This window comes from Nomascus leucogenys, chromosome 18 (genome assembly GCF_006542625.1).
Source record: "Nomascus leucogenys isolate Asia chromosome 18, Asia_NLE_v1, whole genome shotgun sequence".
Taxonomy (NCBI): Eukaryota; Metazoa; Chordata; class Mammalia; order Primates; family Hylobatidae; genus Nomascus; species Nomascus leucogenys.
The window spans coordinates 10,090,555-10,110,542 of NC_044398.1; the positions used below are offsets into that span (position 1 = coordinate 10,090,555).

General features: G+C 39.1%; 1 protein-coding gene across 1 annotated transcript in view; it reads right to left on the bottom strand.

The window, feature by feature from the left end:
* ANK3 (ankyrin 3) overlaps positions 1-19,988 on the bottom strand; it is a 366,342-nt gene that overhangs the window by 32,654 nt on the left and 313,700 nt on the right. The window contains 6 exon segments of the mRNA XM_030797694.1: positions 117-207; positions 3,848-3,991; positions 4,891-5,022; positions 8,630-8,704; positions 9,333-9,669; positions 9,672-17,146. Of these exon segments, the coding sequence (XP_030653554.1) occupies positions 117-207; positions 3,848-3,991; positions 4,891-5,022; positions 8,630-8,704; positions 9,333-9,669; positions 9,672-17,146 (8,254 nt within the window).

Genomic DNA, 19,988 nt, shown 5'->3' on the forward strand with positions numbered 1-19,988 from the left:
TTTATCCCAGAACTAGAATGGTAATTTGGAAGAAGTCACCACTAAAAAGCATGTATTTAAGATAAACTATTAACAAGTAACCTGTGCTCACTTTCCTTTTTTGGAAACAGCCATACCTGTCATCCAGTCGATCTAGTAACCCACCAGTTACTCTTCGAGCTTGAGTGCAGGACTCTAGGTTTCCAGTTGATGTCTCATTCTGCCAACCTGTAATTGAAGACATTTCCAGTTCTGCTTGCTGAACACGCTTAAGAATAGCCTGTACTTTTTCTTCTGTCATCTCCTCAGACTCTACTCCTTCTTCAAGTTGAACGTCCTCAAATAGAGATTTGAGTTTCTCTTCCGTCATCTCCTCATCAGGACCAGATTTTCCTTTCTCCTGCTGCTCAGAGCTTACTCCTAGTTTTCTAGGCTCTGCTGGTTTAACATCTTTTGGGGACCCAGCCACATTTCCAAGGTATTGAGGATACTCACTCAGACATACATTCTCCAACTGGCTCTCATCTACATCCACTGCTTCAGGCATTTCTGTTAAAGGCACTGAGTCTTCCAGTTTGCTGTCTTCTAAGGAAGTGTCTTCTGCAGTTACGACTGGAGGTCCATCTGCGGAATGCTCTATGTTCCCCTGGGAAGGCACTAGCCCATCACTCAGTCTACTGGGGGTTCTAAGGGGAGATTCTATGCTAGAGAGATCACTAAAATAATCATCTTGCTGGAAAGGGGTAGGTGGTGTGTAGTGCAACCCTGTGGGGGTTTCCAGTTCCACTTGAAGGGAAGGATAACCTATGGAAGACAGTACATTTGGACTGACTGGAATGAATTAGAATACATCAAACAAACAAAAACACATGGAATGACTAAAATTATATCAGGCATGAAAATGTATGATGACTTACAGATTAATGTCGATAAATTTATCGGTTTAGTTCAATTAAATGTAACACAATGAAATAAAAAGCCTAGTGCGAACTCCAATAAAATAGAATACTAATTAAGATATCAATTGTTTCTGTTTTGGAAATTATGATACAGTAAGTAAATATGCACACTAATCTAAAGTATGCAGACTAATCCAATATAAAGTTAGTTGTCATTATATGAGATACTTATTATCTTTCTATATTTAGCATGCAAATTTCATATTGTGGTGGACTGAATACAGCAAGCCACAAGAAACCAGTTTTTGTAATTAATAATTACCTACAACTTATTTTAAGAACTATACATACGAGCAAAGCAACCTAGTTCTTCTTTCACATGAAATTATAGCACAGAAAAATGGATTTAATCTTTCTTTGGAAAGAAATGATTATTAGATTTTAGAGCAGTGACACTGGGAAAAAAATTTTAAACGATGTTAAGAAAAGGATTGAAAAAACAGACCAAGTTTAAAAGACTCCATGTAGTTTCAGGGTGTTGTACAAAAACAGATATGACCAAGATGAAAGGGTTGTGGAGTACATGAAGGTCTTGGTGAAGTTGGTGGTAGGGTCCACTCAGAACCACGAATCAAATAAAGAGAAATGATACACAACAGAGATAGACAGTAGGAAAACCATTTGCAAGGAGCACTCTGAATATTCACGACAATGCTATGAAACACAGAGTTTATTAACCAGCCTCCCAAAAGGGGAGGGGGGAGCTAATCCCTTGTTTTAAACATTGCTGCATGGACTATGCAAGCATTTTTCTGCCTCAGCAGAGAGAAAAGTCAACAATGGTCTGGTCATGGTGAGGAAAGGAAGTTTCATAAAAGTTCAACGAAGAGGAGAGACAGGAAAAAAGCAACAAAGCACAGTTTCTGAATTGTTGGTCTACAAAATGAAAGTCTAATTTTTCCGTCAGTCCAAGGTAAACACCAACTTAGCTGCTGTTGTAAACTCAAATTGCTACAGCAAAGTGAACATTTTTCAGTTATGGCCATCTATAAACCAGACTCTTGTGGAAAAGCTGGCTAAGATTAGCTGAGGTTTATAATCTGCCTAAGTGAAATTACTTCATATACACGTTTCTAAATTTCCCTAAGAAATTTTGAACAAGGAATTTAAAAATATTAAGATACAGCAACAAAAAGCCCTTTCATTTTTGACTGTATTTTAAGGATATTCCAATTTTAAAATGTTCAAATTAAATGAAGCTTTCAACACAACTGCTTCTGTTGTGTTCTGGTGATCTTTTTTATTAGAGTTACTTAAAAAATATTTTTCCCAATAAAGAATATTAGAAGCATGTATAAACTATAACTTATCAATAATTTAAAATTTGATAAGATGATCTATATTTATCTAGTGCAAAATGCATGCGGTTACTAATATATGGCCTTGCATATAAGACAAGGCCTCAACGGGAGCGTTTTTCCAAGGTTCTGTGGTCTTTATAAACTTAAAAAGAACCGCTTTTTACTTCATTACCCATTGTGTTTGTTACTTGGATAACAAGTATGCTTTAAATCTTTTGTTGACTTAAACTTTTTTTTTTTTTAAGGCAGACTGTGCTCGGCCAGACTTAAACTTTTTAATAAGCAGAAACCTTTTAAGAATTTTGAGATATTTTTCCATAAAATATATGCAGAATTAGAAGTTAATTAGAAGTTAGTAACTCTTGTTAGTCTAAGTTTGCCAGTTTAAAAATGGAATAGTAGAAAAATATCCTTAGTTCTTATTCCTGCCTCCACACCATCATCAAATTTTCTACTCAAAATTCATTATAGAGGTTGGATGGGGTGGCTCATGCCTGTAATTCCAGCACTTTGGGAGGCAGAGGTGGGTGGATCACTTGAGGTCAGGAGTTCAAGACCAGCCTGGCCAACATGGTGAAACCCCATCTCTACCGAAAATACAAAAAATCAGCCAGGCATGGTGGCGCACACCTGTAATCCCAGCTACTCGGGAGGCTGAGGCAGGAGAATGGCTTGAACTCAGGAGGCAGAGGTTGCAGTGAGCCGAGATCGTGCCATTGCACTCCAGCCTGGGCGACAGAGCGAGACTTCATCTCAAAAAAAAAAAAAAAAAAACACACAAAAATTCATTGTAGGAATAAATTTTCATTTGTGAGCATAAGACAGCACCATTTTGAAAAACATAGGAAGATATTATGTTTTTCTTAATATTTCAGTGAAAAAAGCACCAATTTACATAATGAGGAAAAAATGACAAGATTATTATATAAATTAAGCTAATGTGAAAGCGGAATTATTATTAGTAACATGTATGCCAATTGAATTAGAAATTACGCTGCCTTTGATATACAATAGATCAAGTAGTTTTTCCAAGGAATAAAAATGTCAGCATATTCATGAAGTTAAAATAACAATGCTAAATAACTAAAGCACGTACTTGAATGATACATTAAATTTTCTCAGTGCACATTTAAATACCTGGTGCCACAACAGTAAATTGCCATTTTGCCTTACAATTTATATACTATATGCTTATACTTTACTCAATACCTTGCTTATTTGATAAAAATGGCTCATCATTTGTTTTACCTATATATGAATAAAAGAGGTAACTAGTTTGGCGGGGGGGTTAATATAAAAATTAAAAGTGACAAAAGCAATGCATTCTCTAGATATTTAACTTTTATGAAATATTAGAAATACCAACTCTTTCAGATACCTTAGGCGTTCATACATCATCATTTATATTGTATATAAACAGAGGTATTTACCAAGTTTGCTCTGATATCAGAGTGTTTATTTGCAGACTCTGGCCGAGAAAATGCTGTGAAAATGAGAAACTAAGTCAAGCAAATCACAGTTTAGTTGCTTTTAAGTGACTGCCTTGTCTGACTGCACTTTCAAATTTTATCAAATGATTAAATAAATATGAACACTAAATTCAATTACCATCAACAGGGTCATGGAAAACATTGTTCTCATCTGCAAAACTTCTGGTGCCTGAAATATTTCCATAATCAAATATTGGTCCTTCTAGCAGTGTCACTATATCTATTCGATTAATTTTTGTCAAGACGGAAGTTAAGGCATCAGCTGAAAAGGAGAAAAAAAGGTTGAAAACCCAATTAAATTATGTCCTTTCAGTCAGCACAATATCTACACAAAGGCATGGCTTTTGCAGCCCTGCTGACATTTTAGCTCCTTCTTACTCCATCTCTGCAATCTCCCTATCCAGAGGACTCAGAATGCTTGCTGCTACAGGGAAGGTGTCAGAGTATTAATCATCACTTTGTAAAGCTGTGCTCCACTGGAACAGTGCAGATGAGCCTTAAAATAACTAGATTCCTGTTGGTTATAAGGGGATCTAATAAAACTAAAGTTTCTTTTCCTCTTAGAATGTCAAAATAGGTCACCCTCATATTTGGTACTTATTTTAATGACTTTCTAAGGTCAAGTTGACACAGGCAAACCCACAATAATTTATTCCACATTGTTGCGGGTTGGCACTTGCCAAAATACAGGACTACCACCCAATCCCACCAGCCAACAAAACCAAACCCAACAACAGTAGAGCCAACCAAGCTGAGTAAAACTATTTGCTCCCCTAATATGATCCTGTCTTCCCTCTCTGCACATCCACCTCCAGCGACAGTGGTAATTTTGGAGTGTTTCTGATGACTGTGTCCCATGATTTAACAACTAAAATTATTTTTTCAGTTTTGATGGTCACAGAGAGAATGACAGGCCAGATGCGGAAAATTCCCTGCTACTTGCTTTCCAAAAAGTTTCTGAAGAATAGAAGTTTAGACTGTTAACACTAAATTAAACAAGTATAACTTTAAAAGACTTGCTATTACCTCATGATCACTTAGTTTTCTATATTAAAGATTACAGAAAATTAGAACAATACTTGAATGAACCTAACAGTTGGCTTATCTAAAATATTACATTTATGCAGTTTTGAAAGTTAAAATAATATAATTTCAGCATACTTGTGGCATTTTTTCCGTCTCTGGTAACCCATTTTTTTAATAACATGAAGCTTTGAGAAATTAAAGAATTTGGGTTTTCCACACGTATTTGATTGATTTCATCCACTGAAAAATTCAGTTCCCTTGCCAGTTCTGTAGAAAAGAAAGAGAGTTACTAGGATTGCATACTCTACTTTTATCACACATGTTTCATAAAAGTAATGCTCAATTGCCACAAAAAGAAAAGGGAATTTTATAGTCAAGCTCAAGTACAGCCTCAGGCATTAATTTTTATATACTTGGCTTCATAGCAAAGTAGTGACCATATGCAGGCTGTGACTTAACTCTCCTTAGGTAATTACTTACAACCAGATTTTTTTTAGAGACCATCTTATAAAGATTTTTAGACTTAGGCTGGGCACAGTGGCCCAAACCAATAATCCCAGCACTTCAGGAGGCTGAGGCAGGTGGATTGCTTGCACTCAGGAGTTTGAAACTAGCCTGGGCAACATGGCAAAACGCCTGTCTCCATACACACACAACAACAACAACAACAAAAACACAAAAATTATCCAGGTGCAGTGGCACATGCCTGTGGTCCCAGCTACTCAGGAGGCTGAGTTGGATCACTTGAGCCCAGGAGGCAGGGGATGCAGTGAGCTGAGATTGTGCCACTGCACTTCAGCCTGGGCAATAGAGCGAGACCCTATCTCAAAAAATAAAAAAGATTTTTGGAGTTTGCAAAGAGGATGTTGCATGATTGTTTTAATTCAGCCAAATTCTCTATAATTTGAGCAAATTACAAGATACATAGGGGTATACAATTCATGTATATGGCACGAGAGATGCTGATAGGGTTTGTGCTAAGCAATCTTCATGAAGATATCTTTTACTCACATAATATGCCACCCTCTATGCCTTCAAGTTTCATAAACTCCACACGGGAGGTTATATGATGACTCCAGGCCAGATCATCTTATATGACATGAAGCTACTTGAGTAAAAAATAAAAGGGAGACAGCTTTCTGTCCATCTACTCATATACACTCATATATACTCATATTCAATCTTGTAAATTGCAGAGTGTCTTTGGAAAGATACATATGATCTCAGTATTAGTGGCTGCCTTGGAAGAGGGAAACTTAGGAGTCAGAGAAGGGAAGGAGACTTAGTTCCCACTGTATTTTTTTTTTGTATCAAAACAGTTTATCAGGTGTGTGTTACCTTAAATGATAACAAAAAGCAAGAAATGGGCAAAAATAGTCCCATGGAAAAGGAATTGGTCAAGACTCTATCCCCCTTACAAAATACTTCCAGCAATTTTGCAAAATGCATTCAGAGGCTCAAAAAAGTCCATTATCTTTTGACCAAGTGATTCACATTTAGAAATTTACCCTGACAATGTATGAGTTGTATACAATGATTTATATACATGAATGTTCATTGAAAACAATCCACATGTTGAACAAAAGGATAAGAGTTAATTTAAGGCAGTGGCTTGCAAACAACTGTTGTGATCATGGCCTACAGTTAGAAAGACATTATATATCATGGTGTTTACATAAATAAATCAGATCTTCACGGAGCAAAATTTAGCCTTAATACACTTAAACACAGTCATTTTCTTTTATATAATATTCCATTTAAAAACAAAAACAAAGCATGAACTGATTTCACATCTCATTGAAGCATTGTGAACCACAGTTAGAAAACCACCATCATAAGGTACATCTATTGGATATTTTTTTATGCATTAAAACCAAGATCAGAAAATATTTAATTTTGTAGAATGACACAGTTACAAATAAGCAGATTACATTGTATGTATAACATTATAAAAAGTTCTTATTTAAAAAAAGCACATAAGATGTTAATAGTGGTTTCGAGGGACAGATATAAATTTTGTTCTCTTAAATGCTTAATATTCTTAATAATTATCATTGAGCATACAGTAATTCTAGTTAGAGAAGTTAATTATTTTAAGTTCTTCATCTCTGTGTCTTAAGAGACAATACTCCTACTGCCCAATAAGCCTTGATGACAAAATTGTATCCACTGTCTAGAGACTTAATAAAGAGCAAAGACACTGACACTAGGAAGTTTAGGTTTATGGCTTTTTGTCTGGCTATTATGCCACATCTCCAAAAATTTACCCTGACTGTATTTGCTTAAGGAAAATAATCTAACAGTTCTGGCAATATAATAATGCAAAACAAACATTTGCTGCAGTATATTTTCAGATTACAATGTCCAATGTTAAAATATAAAGTTGATATTAGTAAATATTTATACATAATAAATTACTATTAACTCTCAACTGCCTACAAAACATTACTCAGACCACCTATCTTTTCAGAACTCCCCTCAGCTCCCAGCCATTAGCAGTATGCCTGAGAGCAGAGACTAGGTTGATGAAGAGAGGAGGTTTTGAAATGGGGTAGTGGTGGTGGGGGTGGACGGGGACTGAGGTCATTCAAAGGAAAAAAAAATTAGATGAAATTGCTTCCTATTATCTAGTTTCATATTCTCCCACTAAATAGAGATAACTGTATGGAATGTATGTTGCTAATGGTATGCAAGATGAATTTAGATGTGATGATAATGAATATTTGGCCATGCATTAAAAAATATACTTAACCTATAAAACTTAAAATTTCTCAGATTCATGTGAGGTAGGATTTTAAGGGTCCTGTTAAGCTCAAAATTACAATGCAGAATTGTCCAATTTGTCCAATTGATATGAAATCTCATCATCTTTTATTTTGTTTTATTGAGATGGAGTCTCTCCCTATTACCCAGACTGGAGTGCAGTGGTGCGATCTCAGCTCACTGCAGCCTCTGCCTCCCGGGTTCAAGCGATTCTCCTGTCTCAGCCTCCCAAGTAGCCAGGACGACAGGCATGCACCACCACACCTGGCTGATTTTTGTATTTTTAGTAGAGACAGGGTTTCACCATGTTGGGTAGGCTCGTCCTGACCTTAAGTGATCCACCTGCCTCGGCCTCCCACAGTGCTGGGATTACAGGTATGAATTTTATAGAATTCAGCTTTTGTGAATTAAGTATATTTATTTACATATTTATATTTTAAAAATCACATTTAAAAATTTTTAATTCAAAATTTAAACTTACTGTCATTGTTTTCTTGTTTACATAGATAATGCAAATAATCGTTTCCCATTATCAAAATGATATAAGATTTTTCTTTTAAATAAATATTTGAGCACAAAAGTGAGTTAAAGAAGAGTATCAGATAAATACACATAGAGTTTTATGTGTATATCATAAAAATTGTGAAGAGGACTTCACAGTGAATGACTAAAATTTGTGCAGCCTAGGCATGGGTTAATTGAACTGTTGCCTAGAAAGCCGCTCTAAGGACATAAACCATGTGAAAGAATTTTGATTAATGAAGTCATAGGCCTTAGCTGTGTTTTCTTTTGTGCTACAAGATAAATTTGCTATTCAGTAAAAGGTTAACCTACATTACAGAAGTGACACTGTGAAGAAAATGCTTAAATTTAAGGTAAAATAAATTTAAATTTCTATTTCTCAGTGCATATGCATAGAAAAGGCTTTGGAAAAACACAGTATACAAGGTACAATCAGTTTTTATCTCTGGGTAGATAAAATTATTGGTGATAAAAATGTTTTTTACTAGTTGCCTGTTTCTACTTTTAAAATATATATATTGAACTGCTTGTGAGTAAGACAAAGAAATGAAGAAACTAATTTGTTCCATTCAGGAGTGTGTACACTTACCTGTCCAACTAAGTCCCAGGTGATCGGCTACTATTGCCATCCTGATATCTGTCCGTTCACATGGACTCTGTGGACCTACGATTTACAATTTCTTAATTAAAATAATCATCAAGAAAGGTACGATACTGGAAAATTGCTTTTAGCAGTACGCAGATTTTACAGAGAGACTAATGCTAACACTGTACACTTAAATGTGTCCTAGTCACCTACATGAACACTTCTTTGCACATGGCTCACTTGTTTTTCACCTGCATCAGGCCAAATGTCAGACTACATGGATGCTCAATGTAATGGGATTGAACATGCTGACGAGCTAGCTAGTTTAAACAGTTACAGAAGTGTCGTGTTGGTGAAAACACCATGATGGGATTTCAACATCTGTGCTTTTGCTTTGACAGAATCATATCCATTAGCACATTAAAAAAAAAAAAAAAAAGGTTGTTCATCTTGAATGACACCAATATCTTCAGCATGCTTCCCTAGCTGTCTACCGTGTGGTTTGATCAAAAGGCAGAAAGAAGAGTATATACGACAGCACATACAGATGACAATGACATAATGAGAAACTACGGTTAAGTCACTCCACAGGCAATCACAACAGTTCATGCACTAGGGTCTACGAGTTGGAAAGTGTTTACAAACTATGCTCGTTCTCCAGGATGTGAGCAGAGTGCTCGAGAGACCTGACTGCCTTCATTCTCACCAGTCCTTCTACTGCTCCTTTTCTCACTGCCGGCCTTTTCACTCTTTGATTTTAAAGGTGCTGCCTCTGTTTTCTTATCTCTAGCAGACTTCGTTGTAACCGAAGGCTGGCCACCCCGGGAAGTCTCGGACAACGACGTGTTTCTTGAGGTACTTTCTTCGTCATCGGACAATTCGGACTGCATCTTTTTGTCTTCTTCAGAGAGGCGGTCCACAAGCTTTAAGGTCTCACCACTAATTCCCTTAAAATATTCAATGGAATGTTTACATACTTCCTTGAGCTGACTTTTCCTAACTTTAACTGTGCAGCTGGTGGTGGTGGCAGTGGTGGTGGTGGTGGGGTGGCAGTGGTGGTGGTGGTGGTGGTAGTGACACAGGTGGATCTTACCTTTACTGGCAACTTGGATGGAAGCTGTTTGGCCTTGCCTTTCTCTGGCTGCCCTTGCTTTTGTGTGGCACATGCTTTTCTAACTGCAACTATGTTATCCCTGTGTGTGTTTTTCACTGGAATTCTGGACTTTACATCTACACATGAAGAAGTAGGAAGGGCTTTGGTTTTCTCGGATTGACTAACCTGCTTCATTTTACTTGCTTTAGTGTTTGACATATGGTTCGGTGGGAAGGTATCTTTTGGTGAAGTGGCCTTTATGGGAAGTTTGGATTTTTGCCTAATCCCTATCAATTCCTTTGTTTTTTGCTGTTCTCCAAGAACTTTCTGCTTATCTCTTATACAGTGTCCTTGTAGTACCCCTGTCTTTTTTCCTGATGAGACTTTCACTGGGTTATCTTTCTCTGTGGTACAAGTGGGTGCAGAATGTTCTGTCAGAACTATATTACTCATAATGTTATCTGTCTGTATAGTGGAAGAATCCAAATTGTTGTTGTTATTAAAGTTATCTTTTTGAAAATCATGTTTCTCATGGGGCCTAACGCCCATCTGGCTATTGGCTGTATTTGAAATCATTGTTATAGTTTCGTTTTCTAATCCCTGACAACTGGTCATCACCGCTTCTATCTTATCTGTTATTTCTCCAGGGCCTTCTTTCTTCATGGTCATGGTGGATGCAGAAATTCCCATTTTTATAGGCGTGCGCAACTTGGGGTCAACTTTAGAGGTGTTAGTGGCTGCTGCTGATTTCTCCAGGGAGCCACTACTGGATGTGCCTTCCTGACACTCTCCGCTGGTCGGGATGCTGGGGTTAGGTTCCACTGTAGGTGTCTCTACATTTCTCTCTAGATTGGTTTCTACAGTGGTGTCCCCTGACTGTGGCTGTGGTGTGGCAGTGACCATACTTTTATCCCCTTCCCCCTGGTCCCCTGACTTCCCTTCAGAAGTATGCTCACCAATCTGGAAAAATTGGAGCCTCTCTTCAACAAAATCCCTCTTGCTCATGTCAATTGCACCACTGCGAGTCATCTCAAACATTTTTCCTTCATGAAATGGGAAGGGGTTAGGCTCACTAGTTGGGGTACTTTCATCAGTTGGCGTTCTGGCTGGCGTTGTATCAGGGGTTGTTGCTGGAGAGCGGTCTTCTACCGCCAGCCCAAATGGCTTAGTTTCATCTTCCCGTGATTTACTGTCAAAAACTTCATCATCCCCTCGGTTATTGGACCAAGGGTCAAAATCTAGACCTTTGGTAGCTACTGTTTTAAAAGGAGTGGCAAATTCTTCATCTACTTTGTAACTGAAGTAAGTATCAGGAAACACTGATCTGTCAGGATGTCTGCCTTCCAGTGTGAAGAACTGGGCCCCTGACTTCTGATCAGTCTTATCAGGAGTCTTTTCGGATGAAGAACTTTTAGAAGGTGGCTTGTCCTCATCTGGTCCCACCTTTCCCTCCTCCTCGATAACTTCAAGTTTACTTTGGCTAAAAGAGCGGTCAGCTGGCTTCAGAATGCCCTCTGTGTTCCAGATATCTTTCTTAATTTCCATGGCTTGAATTGGGAGTTTAGAATCGCTCTCTGTCAAGCCATCGTCTTCATCTTGCAGGTCATAGCCATCCAGAGAGTCGATCTCTGTGGCATCCGTGTCATGAGAAAACTCTGCTGTGGTGGCAATGGAACACTCTGTGATGGACTGGTCGTTGTTCCCATTCTGGGCAATTTCATTCTGAGGTGAATCAAGGCCAAGGCCAAATTCATTATCTTTTCCAGATCCGTTACTTTCCAGTTCTTTCTGGTTGGAAGCCTTTTCAGCAGAAGCTTTGGATTTTTCTTTTTGCTCATCGTCCACTTCCTTTAATTTGAAGGTATATTTTTTAACTGGGACTGGCTGATAAATAGATTTGTCATCGCTTGAATCACTGATGTCTGCCCCGGGAGGAACTGGTGAAGGTGGCTGCACTCTAATGACAGGTTCAGCCAGCTGGTACTTGTCATGCTCATCTTGCAGATTGACTTCAATCATGTCAACCTCTTTTTCTGGGAGATAATGATGCTTCTTATCTGACTCAATCTGGTCCGCATCCAGTGGTGGAGGAGGGGGAAATTCAATATAGGCAACTCTGTTATTTTTGTGTCTTTGGTTAGAGTCTTTGCTCACGTCATTAGGCATTTCACGCTCGACTGCTGTTTCCTCCACTGTAGTCTGCTTAAGGGAGGTTGACTTGGCCTGTTCCTCCTCCTCTGATTCCTCAGAAACCTCGGGAATTGGGCTGGGTTTGCCTGGTATATAAGCTATGAGCGAGTCAGGTGTCTTAGATGTAAATTCATAACTCACTTCCTCTGAACTGGGCGTTTCTGGGGTTAAAGGGCTTTTCCCAGAACTGTCTAGAAAGGATACTTGCTCTAGAGTATCATCTTCTGGACTACCTTGGGGAGAAGGAGGTTGCTTTTGCTGTCTAGTTGTATAAAAGGTCCCCCTGGTTTCTTGTACTGTCTTACATTCCTGACTTATGATTTTTTTTACACTTCCTTGTTGTATCTCCTTTTCATATTGCTTCCCCACTTGTACAAAACTGACATAAACGGGTAAAGTTTTTATCTCTTTCCCTCCCTCTGTCTGGGCTAGTGGTGCGAGTTTTTCCAATCCATCAATGGGACTGTGGTCGAATACATCACTAGAGGGAGATTCCTTTCCTGGGCTAAACTCTAAAGAATCAGGAGATTTGGTGGGGGAGGTTTCGATTTCCTCGAGAGGTGGGCATAAACCTACATAACTCTGGTGTTTGGAAACTTTGCTGATTTCTGAATAGGTAACTTTTTCATCTTCTATAGAATTAAAGTGCTGTGTCTCAACTGTCTCTTTACTCATGCTTGACTGGGACAATTTTTGTGATAGTTCATGTTTTGGAAATGCCGACTGTTCACAAAAACCATCGGGAATATTAGAAGACAGCATTCTCCTCTCATCAGCAACTCTGACGGGAATGTGTGACACTGCTGAGCTCTCGCTCCTCCTGGAAGGCTGATCAAGCAATCCACCTGGATGGTCCCCTTCTTTCACAACATATTCCCTATATAAGACTTTTTTGGAGGGAGATTTTACAGTCATTTCTTTAATTTCTGAGAGAGAGCCGTTTGTTAACAATTTGTGTTCTCTCTCAGTCACAGACATAAATTCATTCTTTTGATCAACACTTTTACTCTCAGGGTGACCAATGTGATTCTCTCTTACATCATGAACAAGTACATGCGAAAGTTTTTCTTTCTGAGACTTATTGTTAGTGGCTCCCGAACTCTCCCATGTTCTAAAGACCTTTTTGTCCCATGGTCCCCTAGTTGCTAAATCTGAGGTTATATGACATGCCAAGTCTTTAGCCTGCTGCTCAGAAAAAGAGTCAGGCATTGCTTTACTTGACATTTCAGTTCTCTGTTTTTTCACATTATCAGAGCCAGAATCATTTACAACAATTTCGTTGCTTTGGGCATGCTCATCTTTGGCTTTTAATACCATAAAATCTTTTTGCACAGATACACTTTCATCTGGGAGGTCTATGGCCTTCTGCTGTTTTTCTCTAGCAAAAACTTGGTAGACGGGTAGCTTGCTCTCCTGTATTTTTTTAACTGGGATTCTGGACTGGCCATCTGACTTTCTGTCTTCTTGAGACATGTCCTTACTTTTTGCGTGTGTGCCTTGTTCAAATTTTAATCTAATGGAACTGAGTTTAGATTGTTTGAGCTGGAATCCAGACTGGGGCCCATCAGGTGCTTTGCTCTGTGAAATACTTCCTTTGGCTTCCACTGTGGACTTGCTGTCCTCAGTCTGTTGGGAGAGAACCATCTTCTCTGGGCTGCTGGGCAGACTGGGTGCCTTCTCCTCGGCCTTGGGGAAGCCTTGTCCATCAGGGCCATGCTGTCTTGCCTTAACCCACTCATCATTGGATGCCAGCAGTTCTGTCAGTAGCACTTTCTCAGGGCTGCTACTGGTAGGGCTTTGAGAAGAATATTCTTTGCCATTTTTAGGGCGTGCCTTTTTCTCTGGGGACTGCAGTTCATCATTTAGCTTTTCAGTTTTGTCACGAAAAAACTGTGACACTTCAGTCAGTTTTTCTTCAGCCTCCTTCACAGTCCTGTCCACCCTATCTTCATATATCAACTTCTCTCTACCTCTGTCTAATCTGTCCTCAGTAAAGCGCATCCACATGGCATGTTTTGGACTACTAACATTGCCAGAATAGTGCAACACTGTCACTTTATCAAAATGCTCATCTTTAGACACTTTACCTACACCATTTTCAGAAACATCTTTATAGATTTTGGAGAGAATTTCTTTTTTGGGGGCAGTGGCTACTTTTTCTCTGGACCGCTTATCAGACCCCTGTAACTCTGAGCTAGGGGGTCCTGCATGGTCTGTAACCGATTCCTCGGTATCAGAATGAGACACATCTAGCTTTTCTGACAGAAGCATTTTCTCAGCAAACCTGTAAGACTCCCCTCTTAGTTCTGACAACTCATCGTCATGGTATTCTATTGAGTGTTGACTCAAAAGCTTCAATGTTTTATAAGAGTCATCAGATATGAGTTGAGCAGAACTAGGGCGGCTATCTTCTTCTTGGGACACAGGAGTGTTTACTCTGGAAGACTCCAGATAAGAAGGCAATGACTCTTCAGCAGTAAGTTCTTCTTCTTCTTGCTGACCCTGCTCCTCTGAACAAGGAAAAGCATCGTGTTTTTCTGGCAGAAAATCTTTTAGGTTAATATCTCCCCGGGATAAGTCTTTCTGATATACATACATTTCTTTTTCTGGATGCTTTTTGGTTTCTCTAATAATGACTTCAGTGGGCTCAGCTTGGTTACCTTTTTCGATGTGGACTTCTATTATACGCTCCAGTTTGGGTTTCATTTGGTTGTCCTTCTCTGCATGCTGGGCTGAGGTTTCAGCAGCAGACTTGTGAACATCTGGAGACACTGCCGACTTATGTTCAAACAGACCTGCCAGTTCTTTGGAAGGATCCCGCCCGGACTGAAAGGCCTTCATGATGTCATGGACTGACATGGTTTCTTCAATTCTTTCAGATGCACCTTCACCGCCTGGTGGAGAATGATAAACCATTCTGGTGGTTGTGGTTATGTGAGTCTCTTCTTTAACACGCATGCCTTTGCTTAAAACCCGATTGTGGTCATCTTCTTCGCTACTGGCTTTCATTTGAAATGCTTTCACTTTTTCTTTAATACTAGAGGTGGTAGGCTTTGGTTCCAATTCCATAAAAGTAGGTGAAGGTTTAGGTGACACGGGCTCCTCTGGTTGGGTCTGGGGAACATCCCCAGCTGAGGGCTCATAGCTCCTGATAACATGAACCACTTCAGTTCTTGTTTCTGTAATGACAGGAGGGATGGGAACTTCATGAAAAAGTGGTTTAGGACCAGTGCTTTCAGCGCTTTGTGGGGCTGAAGGTGTCTTTTCACTTCTTGTTTCAAAGCCACTGTCAGACAAGGGACTTTTATCTTGGTCATGTTGAGAAAAGTCATCAGGAGACTCTAAAATGGTATCTGTTCCAAAAAAGGAATCAGCCATTTTACACAATTCTTTCTCAGAGGTGGAAGGCCTCATGGAGGCTGGAGGCATTTTGAGTTTGTGTTCCTGCAAAGCAATTGCTGGTTTTAAAACTCTTTTCTGTCTCTCCTCACCATCCTTCTTTGCATCCTCAAACTTGTATTTTAAGTTTGTCAGTGAACTACTCCCAATATCATTTGTTAGGTAATCAATAACTTTGGTCAAGTTATAATCCTTTTCGGAGGCGGCTTTTGCTTTTACTTGCACTCTCTCTGGCAGAGATGGAGAATGGCTCGCAGCAGCTTGTTGTCTGGCTTCCTGGATTTCTTCCGAACTAAATTCTATCCAGTCATCTTCAGGACAGTGTCCTTTGTCACTCTTTGGTGATTTGGGTGATCCTTTATTATCTACACACACATCCTTTTTAAGGATTTCACTAACTTTCACTAAGTCTTCCTTTACTTTCTCTACAATTTTGAAAGGTTCTTCATCATCGATTCTCCCTTCTTTTGGGAGTTCAGGTTGGAATGGCTTCTCCTCAGGCACATCTGTCTGTAGTATTGCGGTCATCCGCATTAGGTCCTCTTTCATTTCAGCTACATCTTTTAGTATCTCCTGACTGGAAGATAAAGAAGATGGTGTAGACAACTTAAGGGCAGAGGGTGCAAGGAACAAAGATGACTTAACTGGAGATGAAGTTCGACTGAAGTGAGGCTGAGGATGTGTCTCCGTAGTCAATGTTTTAATGGGTGACAGCAAGGCTGCTGCTGATTTTGTAAATGAATTAGAGTCTGGAAGTTTCTTTAATGCTGGTTCTGGCAAAACATTGACTACAGAGTAGACTGGCACTGTTATAATTGATGAAGTTACAGATGAGGTAGTTGCAGATATTGACGACCCAAGGGATGTATAGAGTGCACTTGCGGAAGGAGTTCTTAGAGACTGAAAAGCTGATGGTGCTGCAGAAACATATGACCTGAGTGGGGAAAATGGCATTGCAGTCGTGGTAGAAAACACTTTCTCAACTGTGTCAGTGGCTGCATTGACCACAGAGCTCACAGAGTTTGTAGCAGAAGAAATTTTTTCCTGTAACGTGGCAGTGGCTTTGCATCCATTAATTAAAGTTGAGGATGATGGATATTTTAGAGGGGAAATAGATCCGTTGACTAACGCTACCTCTGCATGTCCAGGCATCTGCTTCACAGGTGATGAGAGAGAAGATGCCATTGTAACTTTGGCTGATGAAATGACATCAACTGCTGATTTAACTGGAGACACCACTGACTTTAAAGGTGCAGATATTAGCGGTGCTGCTGATGTAATAATTGACTTAAATGGCAAACTTGAGGAATACATATTAATGTTTGATTTGGGGGAGGCAGGGGGTGTCATGGTAATTGATGACCTCTCCAAAAGAGACCCTGCTGTAGTCACTGGAGAGGTTCGAGAGGAAAACGTAGAATTGGATGCCAGCCCTTTTAAGGGCGTAGCTTCCGTGACTGCTGGAGCTCTGGCCAGGGTACCAGAGGAAACTTGGATATTGTATGGAGATTGTGACACCACAGTTTTTATCGGCGAAGACATTGTCCGAAAGGATCTAATTGGAGATGCCACGTCACTAATGGATTTAACTGAAGATGTAGTTGACGCGCCTAATGTGGATTTGATTGGAGAAGGAGTCGAAACAGACCATATTGATTTTAACGGAGAAGCTGATGGCGTATTAGAGGAAGAACTTGATAAGGAAGTGAAGCCTGACTTGGCTGGCCCGGGCACTGTAATCGGAGCTGTTGTCCAGGACTGGTATGGTCTTGTAGAAAAGAATGGCTTGTATGAGTAAGTGGTGGGGAGGGATCTTGTTGCTCCTGTACTCCGTTCAACTGTTTCTTAAATTTTAAAATGAAATCAAACACAAAAATCAACAAAAATGGTTGAGAAACAGAGAGACCAGAGAAAAAAATTGGTCAGTAAACTTTGAAATATTACAAAAGCAAGTACAATTGTTTGCATGATTTAGAATGGAAGAGGCAAAAGGAACAATTAAGAGGAAAAATAAATTTCTACAGACATAACTGATCTGAAGTTCAAAAAAAAACACAACTAAATAAATAAAAAACAGAGTAATGTGAAATGAAAGAAAAAGCACATTGCAACCAAGGAGGCAAACAATGAAAAATAGAAAACATGAGGAAAGAATTAATGATGAGAAAAATAACCATAATGGAAAACTGTTCCCTACTTCCTATTGACTTTCTTATGTGTTGGTTTTGAAATAGCAGTAGCCATTCTTTCTATTTTGCCTGTATAGGTACATGTTTGTTTTGTGCAACCACACAACTTTCATTTTAGTAATTTCTAATGTCCTCTCTCTCCTTTAGCCTTTCCATGATACAGATTGCACCTACTTAGAACCATTTCAATATATGTAGCTATACATTAAATATCTAAAACTTTTTTTCAAAAACCACTCAAGCCTATTTCATGCAGAATCCAAAATAACTTTTAAGTGACAGGCAACTGATGTGCAAACTGTGAAGCCACTGGATTTTAAATCTGTATCTCCCATGCACAGTTCGGTTATGCTTTACACCCATAAAAAGCCAATAAGAGCAAGAAGTTTTCTGAGTCAGAATTTTAAACAAAAAAACAAAGAAAAGGAATGTTTGCATTTATCTTTTCCATGCAGTATATTCCTTTTGATGAGGGGGAAAGAAAACATAATATGAAATGACTTTAAAATGCATGTGTACATATACACACACAAAGAAAAAAAACAGAAAATATGGTTCATGGTTACCATAAGCAAGCAAAGCAACTGAAAACATTTTATCATGCACAATATATCATGGCAAACAAGCCAATGAAGTAATACAATTCGTATGCCATATTATGCACAATATATAAACTTTAAAGATACTTTCACAAGGGCATTTAGAAAGAAGAGTACACTTTTTCCATGAGATATGAAGTCTTGGTACCTTTTGAGATTTTAGGAAAATATTTTCTACTGCACATTATAAAAGCACCTGCAACTACATATGTCCATGTCTGTAACTCTTCATTATGGATAAAAGCATATAGTTTATCTCAGATATTTTTTCATAACCTAATCTACATTTAATTCTCAAAAGCTATCATGGGGGGACATCTAAAAAGTACATTCATATTTTTAACACCCCATATTTAAGTACCTACAGTAGGATATGTGGGGTGTGTGGATATATGTTTATCAGTTTCAAAGGTACCAATTCTGGTGCCTTCCCATAATATTCATGGGACTCATGGATATCACAAACACCGAAGCAGTCATGAGGTAGACCTACCACTAGAAAGAATGGATATAGTAATACCAGCATTTCTTCTGGCAATGGAGCAAGAAACACACAAATGAAGTAAGCACACTTGCTCGGGAGCACAAACACATACTTGGTCCTCTCTGCTTCTACAACTTAAACAAACCAAACTGGTCACAGAGATTTGCAAGGCCTGCCAACGGCTAATGTTCTACATCAAAGTTGAATACAGTTTTGCTCCAAGAAAGCCCTGGTTCAGAATAGTGAAACTCAAAGAGAAAATGAGAATCTGCTTCAGCTTTTATGTTCTTCTTCATGCTGTGCCCGTGCCATTGCTACAATCCAGTCCTTGGATTAGCAGCTACTCCCACAAGGGTGAAGATGTTCATTTCTAGTGTACATTTAAATTCAAACATTCTGAACACATCCTTTCCTAGGCTTACATATTATTCTAAAGAAAGTGGAAGAACTAAGGAAAAACTCGCCTATTCATTACCCCTTCTTGCCATAATTCTCCAATATTATACTGCTGAACTCTTTTGGAAATGCCACGCTGCAAATGGAAGGTTCGGGGATTCCTTCAAATTCAATGATTTGAGCTTAGTCTGTATCTCACAAGCATTTATTTTTGTAACTATCAGACACTGACAAAGCATCTATCCTTTACCACTGATGGCTGGCTCTATCAGGCAAAGAAGTCTTTTGAACCACGTCTATGGTTTTATACTTCGCAAGGAACAACCAACCTACCAATCAGTGACACATTTTATGCTTTAGTGACATATATTTTGGGATCCCTTCATAACAGGGAATTTCTGGATGTCAGGCACTGAACTAATCCAGAATCTTTTTCCTGGGGGGAAGGGGTTGGAAAGGCAGCGTGGTGAGGGAAAAGTGGCATTCACTTGGAGTTCCATAACACCAGTTTTGAGACTTAGTTTTCATTTAGTCACTTCCTATTCCTATTCATTCCCTTGTTTACCACCCTTATGTACCCTTTCATAAAACAGAAAAGTTCCCTCCTCTTCTATCAAAAGTCCAGGAACACAAGGTGCATACACCTTAGCTGGATCTAACCAGTAACACTATTATAAGTGGGAAACATTCAATTGACTTTGCCTTAGCAACCAGAATCAGACGGAAACTCACCTGCCTGAAGGGGCCTCCGACCTAAAGCAACTGGTCCATTGAGCCTGTCCAAAGCTTAACGATGTTGCCTACAGGGTCTCAACCAACTACCCACTGAGGATCTCTAGGGCAAAATAGTATTCCAAAGAAAACCTCCCGAATGTATTTAGTTCTACTGGAAACCACCTAGCTACACACACACACACACACACACACACACACACACACACACACACACCCACACACCTCTCTTCTGCTGTGTAGCATAATATGAGTTAATTTGAGCCCTTATGTTTCTGGG